We start from the raw sequence: 9,173 nt of genomic DNA, 5'->3' as shown, positions 1-9,173 counted from the left end.
CCCCCCCCCCCCCCCCGCCGGTGCCTGCAGGCTCGCGGGCCCTGCCTCCCGGGCCGCTCGGGACCGCGGGGCTCGCCGCGTGCAGTCACGGATGAGTAGGTGGCCCGCGTGTTTCGGCCTCAGAACACTTTCACCCTCTGAAGAGCCAGAGGGGAGCGAGGCAGCTGTGTTCGTGTCACAGGAACAGACACGCACTGTCTTTGAAATTAAAACCGAGGAGTCAGCGTTGCTCTTTAGGCGCAGCCGCAGGCGTCGGCGCTGGTGGATGGCGGTGGCCCGGTGGCCGCAGTGGGACCGGGTGGGATCGCCCTGAGAGCTGGAACCCCGTCTAAATAACTTTTTTTAAAATAGGTTTTTATTATAGGGCACGTGCACTCACCAGAAAGACAAGAGAGACATAAAACGAGAAATCACCCCCCTGGGGGGAGACCGACCGCCACGCCGCAATCCCTTCTCCTCCATTCTCTCTGGTACGCAGGCACACGCGCCGGCATGAGATTAAGCCACCAGGTCAGGACTCGAACCGAGGTTGACTACATGAGTCCAGTGACACAGCCATTACACCAACTGCTGGTCCCAATAACTCATCCTTTTAAACTACAGTACCACTTCAGGCTGACGAGCTTTATGAAAACAGTATTTTCCCAAACAAGCAAACCAAGTAGTGAACAGAGTGGGAGCGTCCCCACGTGCTCGGCTCTCGACCATGGCTGGCTTAGTAGGCCAGCCGGGTCTCACGTCTGCTGCTTCTTCAGTACGTTTTGCTCACGCTGTCCCCTGCCCTCAAAGTGCACCCCTACTTCTCTCCACTCACCCAACCCCATTTCGCTAATCAGAAAGTCTAAGGACCCGAAGGTGAGGATACAGAAATAAAATGGGAGATGGGTGATAGAGGGCAGATGGTGGTCCTCGAGGAGGCTGGAAGAGGACACACTGCCTACTTCCTCTTCCTCCCAAGAACCAACCTGATGACTAAACAGTGCTGGAAAACAAAGGGGCATTAGTAGATCAGAAGCTTGGGACTTCTGGAAAGTAAGGAGCAATTGGAATCACACTGGGAGAAGCAAGAGCGGCCATGAGGGACACCAGGGCCAGGAGCTTCTCCGGAGGCCGGCAGAAGGGCCCATGCACTTATCCTTGGGCAGCTGCCCACCTCTCCTTTCCACCTGGTGGCTGGGCTGCCTGTCCTGGGCACAGCTGCACTGCTGCTTTCTGAAACAAGTGGAAGGCTCCTGCTTAGCAGCAGCGCGGAAATACACTGAAGAGGCGTTCCAAGAAAGTGGCTCTTGTGGGTTATTGTGCAGGTCCCCAACCCGCCAGCTGGTTCCCTGCTCAGACTCCAGGCAGGCCAGCTTATCGGCACAGCCAGCCTGCTCAGGCCACCCTCATGGAGACTTCCAGCTGTAGAAGCGCTTCCTACAAGGGTGGGGACTCGGCCTCATTATCTACGCTCAACTCAAGTGTCAGAGGCGGTAGGGATGGGACTAGATCCGACCCTCAAACCGGAGCTCTAAGATGAGCCGGGGTACACGTGCTGACCAGTCTGGCAGACCACTCTGGGTCAAAAGTGAGTACATAAGGATTTAGTAAGTTCTGCTGAAGTCATTTAGAAATGACAGGCTAATATGTGAGAGGAAAAAAAAGACAGGCTGAGCGTTTACGGATCTCTGTGGCTCTTTTTCTGTCTCCAGCAAGCACAAACGTCCTTCAGCCAAAATAAGTAATCTTGTGAAATTAATTTTATTTAAACAAGAGTATTGAAAATATTACTATGTCAACATTTCATAAACAAAGTTAATGAAATATTTTACATTCTTCTTCATACTAAGTCATTGAAAGCTGGTGTGTTTATATACTGCACATTTCAATTCAGATATGCCATTGTTACTGAAAATAACTTCTCTACTGTTTACATAAAACTGAATAATCCAAACTTAGATTTCCCAGTGACTGAACAAATAAAACGAGAAACTCAGTGCCTGTCACACAGACGGTCCCCGTGTGGATGACCACGTATACTCCTTGTGGCCACTGTACTGGCAGCAGGTGTGGGTCAGGATGCGGCGTCCACTGTGGCGGGAGTGAGGGCAGTGGGAGGGCAGCAACAGCAGCGTGGAGTGCAGGGAAGAGGAAAGCCGCAGACATGTAGGCTCCGTAGGCAAGTCCCACTTAGGGACCATCTTCCAGTCCTCAGCAGTGAGTGAGGTAAGGCTGTCCAGAGAGACGCCCTTCTTGGCATGATTGCCGCCGACCTTAGGTACCCTGGCGCCGTTTCTGAGGTAGGGAGAGGTTCTGGCAGTGCCGGTCACATGGAGCACCTCTGGGTAGAACCTCTCGTGCACGTTGTGGACGTTGAGCAGGCCAGGAGTGTCCTACAGACCAGTGATTCTCAAATGGGGGAAGTTTTGCCATCAGGGAACATTTGCCCCTGAAGTGGTCTGGAGGCTTTTTTGGTCATGGAATCTATTGGGTGGAGGCCAGGGAACCCTACAAGGCAGAGGACAGTCCACAATGAAAACTGGCCCCAAATGTCACGAGAACAGCCTGAGAAACATTGCCACAGACTCGGGTAAGAGATTGAGACACCTGCTCTCCTCAGACCTCAGCCTAACCCCGCCAAGGGATGACAGGTTCCAGTTGTGTTCTGTTAAGAGACTTGTGATGACAAACACTGTCATGGTCGGGGTGAGGGTGGGCCACTTGACAGCATGTGCAGTGTGTGCAGTGCAGCACTAGCCATGCGCCCAGCCTCTGCTGGGTCGAGGTCGGTGTCAGAATGACTCACCTCAGCTACCTGCAGCACCCCCAGCATGTGCTTGACCCTGCTCCTTGTCTCTCTGTCTTGCTTCCCCTGCTTGCCAACGCCCTCGTGTACTGCCCACAACTCCTCCCAACACTCAGCTGGTTCCTCCACTCAGAGCTGAGGTCCCCACTGGAGTCCTCATCTGTATCTCAGCGGCCCCCAATTCATCGTTCTGGGCCAGTGGGTGGCAGGGTGATTAAGGCAGGCAGGTCACATACAGCCAACCACATGGTTTGAAAACCATGCAGGTGGTGTGTGTGGTGTAAACTCAAAACCCTGAAGGAATGGAGAAGGAAATGTGGCCCGACCATCGCGGGGAGGAAGGGAGGTGTGTTCCACTTTCCCTCTACCTCTCTCTCCAGGGACTGCATGTACCCCTGGCCAACTTAAAAACAGAGAAGCCCAGAAGATTCACCTGCCTATAGCAGTAGACATGAAAGCAATTACAGTGGCTTTCCTGATCTCAAACATAATACCGTCACCAAGAGGTCATTAGCTTGCTTCTGCTCATTCTGGTGACGACTATTCCTTGAGTAGGTCTACGAACCAGAGGTCCATGGGAGGTTGAATGTGGGGTGAGTCTGGCTGCAATTCCTGTCATTCTCAAACAGGATGTGAGGCTGTTGCAAGTTGGTGAGCCGCTAATGCTTTCAGGAGCCACAAGAAAACAAGCTTGTTCACTACCCTGAAGCAGGGATGTTGCAAGAGCCCGTTTCTCATTAGTGAAGGCTATGTGACAGGGGCTGCCGTTTTGGAAAGGTAACTGCATTTTTCATTACAGCTAGGCAGTCATTCAGACTTTCAACTAATTAGATCTTTCGTACTTCAATAATCATGCTCGGGCCATCAATGGTTGGTTTAGTAGTTAAGTGCTTGGACCCACCTGGCCCACTGTGACCTGAGTTCTGGGCCTGGCAGACTCCAGGCACACGTGCAGGTGCGCCCAAGATCCTGAGGGGAATGGAGAAAGGATTGCAGCATGGCCACTCCCTGTAGGGTGTGCTTTCTCACCTTCTTTCTATCTGGTGAGTACACATACCCAGGAGCAAACAAATAAAATATAAAAATCATATTCTCATTATAATATGCTCCTTTATAAAGGCTGAAAGTGCTATAAAGGCATTATATTCTTCTGTGGTGTCTGCATTCTTTATTTTAATTTTTGCCACAGGGCACAATATGCTTGCTGGAGAGACCAAGGGGAAGGAGAAACCACCCCACTGTGGGGAAGGCCACTCTGCAATCTCTTCTCCATTCTCCTCTTGGGTTTTGGGAACGCACACATTTCCAGGGTTTTTCAAGCCACTGGGTCTGGGACTCGAACTGCTGAGTTGGCCTTAACCATTCCGCCACCTGCTGGCCCAGCATCTGCATCTTCTCTCTTGTTCTAGGGCAGCCCCTCAGGTGTCTCTGCAGCTGCCTTCCTGAGCTCAGAATCACACGTTAACAGGGCCAGAGAGCCCTTAGCAGGGATTCAGACGACAAGGTCCTTTAGACTCCTCTCCACGTGAGGGTGGTCTGCGTGTGCTCTCCAACATAGGAGCTGCTAATGGGGCCACTGAGCACACGAATGTGGCGAGTGTCACCGCACTGGCTGCCATGATGGGCGGCGCCACTGTGGATGGTCACTCTCCACCCCTCAGCGATTTATCAGAGGTCTAGACCCTAACACTGCTGGCCCCTCCCAGAAGCCCCCACTGACCACCCAAGGCCTCCCCTTCCACTCTGCTTTCCTCAACCTGCTGTCTTTTCTGATGCTTTTTTCCCAGGATTTTGCTATAGGGTGTGTGTGCTCACCAAAGACAGAGAACAGAAAGTGAGAAATCACCCCCCAGGGGAATGGCCACGCTGTAATCCCTTCTCCTCCATTCTCCTTTCGGGATCTTGGGCACACGCACATGGGCCCAGCATGAATTTAAGCCACTGGGTCCAGGACTTGAACCGTGGTCGACTACGTGGGAGTTCAGCGACGTAGCCATTAGACCATCTGCTGCTCCCTGTTTTTTTCTTTTTTAATCATTGGCAAACAAAAAATTTCCACAAAATTATCTCACTCCATTTTAAAAAATGGATATTTATGCTATTATGCTAATGATGATGGAGAACAAATAATTAACTGTTTTAGTTCTTAGTTTCAAAAGCAGATTTCATCTGTTTTAGCTTTCAAAACATGGCTGGTAGGCTGTTCTCAACTGCACTAGCCAAATGGCGGAGAGGCTGCACGGACGGCCAAGTCAGAGGCTGGAGCAGAGCACTGCTGACCGTCTCTACCGGGAACAGCAGTCGTGGCTGCAGGTGAGCAGAGCTCTCAGTGGACAAGGCTTCTGACAACTACCCTGACGCCCCCCGTACCTGTGCTGTGAACTTGAGAATTCGGAGGTGGGTTTCTACACAGTGGGTTTCCCAGAGGCAGAGTAGAGTTCAAGGAGGCTGATGCTCTGCACGTTCAGGCAGTGCACACTGCCTACACAGTGCATCTGTGCTGCTCCGATACCTGAGGCCTGAGGAGCCGAGGCCCTGCGTTCCCCCATGCTAGCACAGGTTCTCTGCTGCGTGGATTCTGTGATGTCTGATGAGGGCTGAACTCACGCGGAAGGGCCTCCCACACTCGTCACACTCGTAGGGTTTTTCGCCCGTGTGGATCCTCTGATGCTGAATGAGGCCTGTTCGCCCGCTGAAGTCCTTCCCACACTCTCTGCACTTGTAGGGTCTCACTCCGGTGTGTACTCTGTGATGTCCAAGGAGGTGTGAGCGCTGGACGAAGGCTTTTCCACACTGCTCGCACTTGTAGGGCTTCTCTCCGGTGTGAGTTCTCCTGTGCTTACTGAGGTCTGAGCTGTGACTGAAGTGCTTTCCACACTCATCACATGCATGGCGTCTCCTCGCCCCCTGCTGCTGTCTCAGTCCACCCTCACTGCCGACAACATCTCTGGACTCTGGATGCTGAAGAGAGCCTTCGTGAGGTTTGTCCTCCAGCTCTCCACAGAGATCCACATCTCTGGGCCTTTCTTCCTCCTGGGACAGCTCTGTACCCTTGGTTCTGGTTTTGTCACCTGCAATTAGCAAAGAGTACATAGCAGGTCCTACTCTAGGTCTGAGGAGCAAAAAGCCGAAGGAAGAACGAATGTGTAAATAAAGAGGAGTCACAGTGCGGGGACCGCCATGCGGGTACTGCCTCATTTTCCATACCATCGCAGCAGTCGCGACACACGGGGTCTCAGAGGCAGCAGGGTAAGTTAGCCGAAAAGATCAAGAGAGGAGGAAGCAAGCGTGGACCTAGGGCTTCCTGGCAATCGCGCACAAAGCAAGATGGTCAGTGGGCATTACCAGAAATGCAGGACAGCAGGACAGCAGAGGGAGTGAGGGGTCGAAGAGCTGTGGTGGCGAGGGAAGCAAGTTTGGGAGAAACATGTAAGGGCCTGGAACAGGATGAGGAAACGTGACTGGAGGGTGGAGACTTGGGTCTGAGAGGAACCCTCCCAAGAGGGGAGCCTGTGTGAAGGAGCGGACTGCTGGAAGCAGAGTGAGTGCACACAAGTCTGGGAGGAGGGAGGAGGGGCACAGGTGCGTGCCTGGTCTGGGGTCTGCACTGGGTCTTCCTGAAACTGACGTGCCCACTGTCACCTCTTCCTGTCTGTGTACTAGCTCGTGGTTTCTTCAGTTTGCTCGAGGGCTGTACATTCACTAGAGAGAGAGAGGAAACGTGCAAAAGCAATCCTCGTGGGGATGGCCATGACACAGTCCCTTCTCTTTCATTCCTTCTGGGTTTGGGGCATGCATGCACACACATTCGGTGTGTTTTTTAAGCCACTGGGGCTAGGACTCAAATATGTCAGATCTAGTTGCTTTAACCACCATGTCACTGGCTGGCCCCAAATATATAAAGGAAGCTGAAGGCGGGGCCAATAGGTGGCATAATGATAAAGGCACTGGATTCCCATAAGGTCGACCACAGTTTGAATCCCGGACACAGTGGCTTGAAAACTGAGCCTGACACACGTGTATGTGCCAAAATCCCAAGAAGAGAGTGGACCCCCCCTGGGGGGTGATACCTCACTTTCTCTCAGGCAAGCACACACACCGTAGGGAAAAACAAAAGAGAAGGAAGAGACACCAGAAGTGTGTGCAGCAGACAAGGCCAAGTGAAGACACACAAGAAGTCTGTACCCAGGAGAGGCCTCGGCAGAAAGCAACCCTGTCAGAACCTCACCCAGGGGTTCCATCTCCGGAACTCTGAGAAAACATATTTCTGTGTTTAAACCACCCAGCCTACGCTGCTCTTTGATGGCAATCCTAGCTAACTAATACAGGGTCATAAATAATTCTCCAGTCTCCAGGTGGAAATTCAAGGGAATTTGAAACTGGAGTCATTAAGTAACCATAGATAGATGTATAAGGTATTATTAACTTGAGTATTTAAACCCCACCTTCTACCCCTTGGGACAAGTACCTTTTATGTCTAGTGAAAAGCAAAAACATGTCTTTCTGTGATGGAGCAACTTAAGAGGATGAAGTTCTCTACAGTGACATGGAAGACAGGCAGGAAGTCTTTCAAAGAGGATGATGAAAGTGAGAAAGCTCCCTCTGACCTAAGGAACCCCCCCTTCCCTCGTGCACACCAAGCTCTGGCCCCTTACCATTCCCATGTGGCTTCCCCCATTCCTGCTGCAGCTGGGCCTCCTTGGGTTGGAGCTGGACAGTCAGCAACTCCCGTGGCCTTTCCCCGAGGACCGGCGTGTTCGGGACTATGTCCTCTCTTTCTGAACTGGCTGGGATCTAGGAACAAGGAGGTATGATGGCTTATAAGGTAGTCTTGTGGGAACTGAGGACACTTCAGATAAATGATAACAAGAAGCAAATGCCAGGGACACAGGAAAGGGGACAAACTCATTTAATTATAAACAGCAATAAGGACTGAAAAAGTGAAGAGTGAAATTCAATGTCTCTTCTCCCGTTGAACTGCAGACGTTCAGGGGCACATAATATTGGGATTTGAAAGACACTTTAGAAAGGTCTAACCCAATCACACAATTGTAAACATTTCTTCTATAAACCATGATGTCCCACTAAGGTAGCCAAGTGCAATTACTAAGTACTTAAAATGTAGCTCGTACAAACTGAGATAGGCCCAAGTCTAATATTAATAGGTCGAATACCAAAAACTCCCAAACAAAAAAACCCAAATCCCCAAATAACCTCATTTGGGTTATAAAATACCTCATTTGAAAGTTTTTATTACAGGGCCAGTGAGTGGTTAAGGTAGCTAGATCCCACATTGCCAACCGCATGGTTCAAGTCCTCCACCTGGTGGTTTGAGAAATGTGCCAGGGGCCCATGCACACATGCCCCAAATCGAAGAGAATGGAGAGAGGACAACAGCGTGGCCACTTTCTCTCTCTCTGGCCCCTCCAGCAATCAACCAATCAATCGATCAATCAAAGGACCAGTAGAAGGTGTAGAGATTACATTGCTGGCTCCTACTTGCAGTTCAAGTCCTGGACCCAGAGGCTTGAAACTCACACAGTGTGTGTATGTGTGTGTGTGTGCGTGTGCCCCAAATCCCTAAAGAATGGAGGAGAAGGGAGTGTGGCACGGCCATCTCCCCTGGGGGGTGATTTCTTGCTTGCTTTCTCTGTCTCTGTTCTATAGCAAAAAAGAAAAAAACAAAACAAAACAAATCTCTCTTTAAAAAGATTAAAGTACATGCTTATTTTGGTGTAAACATATTTTAACACCCACGCACGTCTTTTCATGACATGCATTTCCCACCACCTATTAAAGACTCCTCCTATCTTCTTCTTTGGAACGTGCCACTGATCCCAGCGTCCCAAATGACCGAGCCGCGCCTGCTGGGCCTGGGCAGCCTAGCCTTGCGCCTCGCTAGGGTGCAGGTGTCAGACACAGTCAGCTGCTCTTCCATGTGCCTTTCGCTCTGGAGTGGTGCATAAACCCTGACCACCCACAGCAAGGACCCCCCACTTCACACCTGCTTCTGGGGTTCATCGAGCTCTCTCTCCAGCTCTTCCAGAACGGTCACCGCCTGCTCTCCAGTCTCGGGGTGGTGCGCCTGCACCCAGGCCCGCAGGTCCCTGGGGAGAATGCTCAGGAACTGCTCCAGCACCAGCAGGTCCAGAATCTGCTCTTTGGTATGGCTCTCCGGCCTGAGCCACTGGCGGCAGAGCGCCCGGAGCTGGGCCAGGGCTTCGCGCGGCCCCGGCGCGTCCCGGTAGCAGAGCTCCCTGAAGTGCTGGCGGAAGAGCTCTCTCCTGCGACCGCGGGGCTGCGGGGCCCGGTATGGCCCCCGGAAACGGGTCCCCGCCGGAGGCGCCCCCAGATCCTCCGGCCGCAGGGCTGTGGCCATTCCGGGCGG

General features: G+C 52.0%; 2 protein-coding genes across 2 annotated transcripts in view; both read right to left on the bottom strand.

The window, feature by feature from the left end:
- Positions 1-9,173, bottom strand: part of LOC102493489 (zinc finger protein 850) — a 39,168-nt gene that overhangs the window by 22,037 nt on the left and 7,958 nt on the right. The window contains exons 6-9 of the mRNA XM_027766048.1: positions 8,790-9,069; positions 7,441-7,579; positions 5,393-5,856; positions 2,020-2,372 (exon numbers count right to left, since the gene is read on the bottom strand). Coding sequence (XP_027621849.1) covers positions 2,020-2,372; positions 5,393-5,856; positions 7,441-7,579; positions 8,790-9,069 — 1,236 coding nt within the window. The remainder of the gene's footprint in view (positions 1-2,019; positions 2,373-5,392; positions 5,857-7,440; positions 7,580-8,789; positions 9,070-9,173) is intronic.
- Positions 5,316-9,165, bottom strand: ZSCAN16 (zinc finger and SCAN domain containing 16). The gene is made up of 3 exons (XM_006162680.3): positions 8,790-9,165; positions 7,441-7,579; positions 5,316-5,856 (listed from the first exon to the last, which is right to left on the bottom strand). Exons 1-3 carry the CDS (start codon positions 9,162-9,164, stop codon positions 5,336-5,338), a joined length of 1,035 nt encoding a protein of 344 aa, XP_006162742.1. The 5' UTR covers position 9,165; the 3' UTR covers positions 5,316-5,335.

Source organism: Tupaia chinensis, unplaced genomic scaffold, assembly GCF_000334495.1.
Source record: "Tupaia chinensis unplaced genomic scaffold, TupChi_1.0 Scaffold140356_1, whole genome shotgun sequence".
NCBI classification, from domain to species: Eukaryota; Metazoa; Chordata; class Mammalia; order Scandentia; family Tupaiidae; genus Tupaia; species Tupaia belangeri.
The sequence above is the reverse complement of the archived record's forward strand: the minus strand, read 5'-3'. Positions and strand labels throughout refer to the sequence as shown.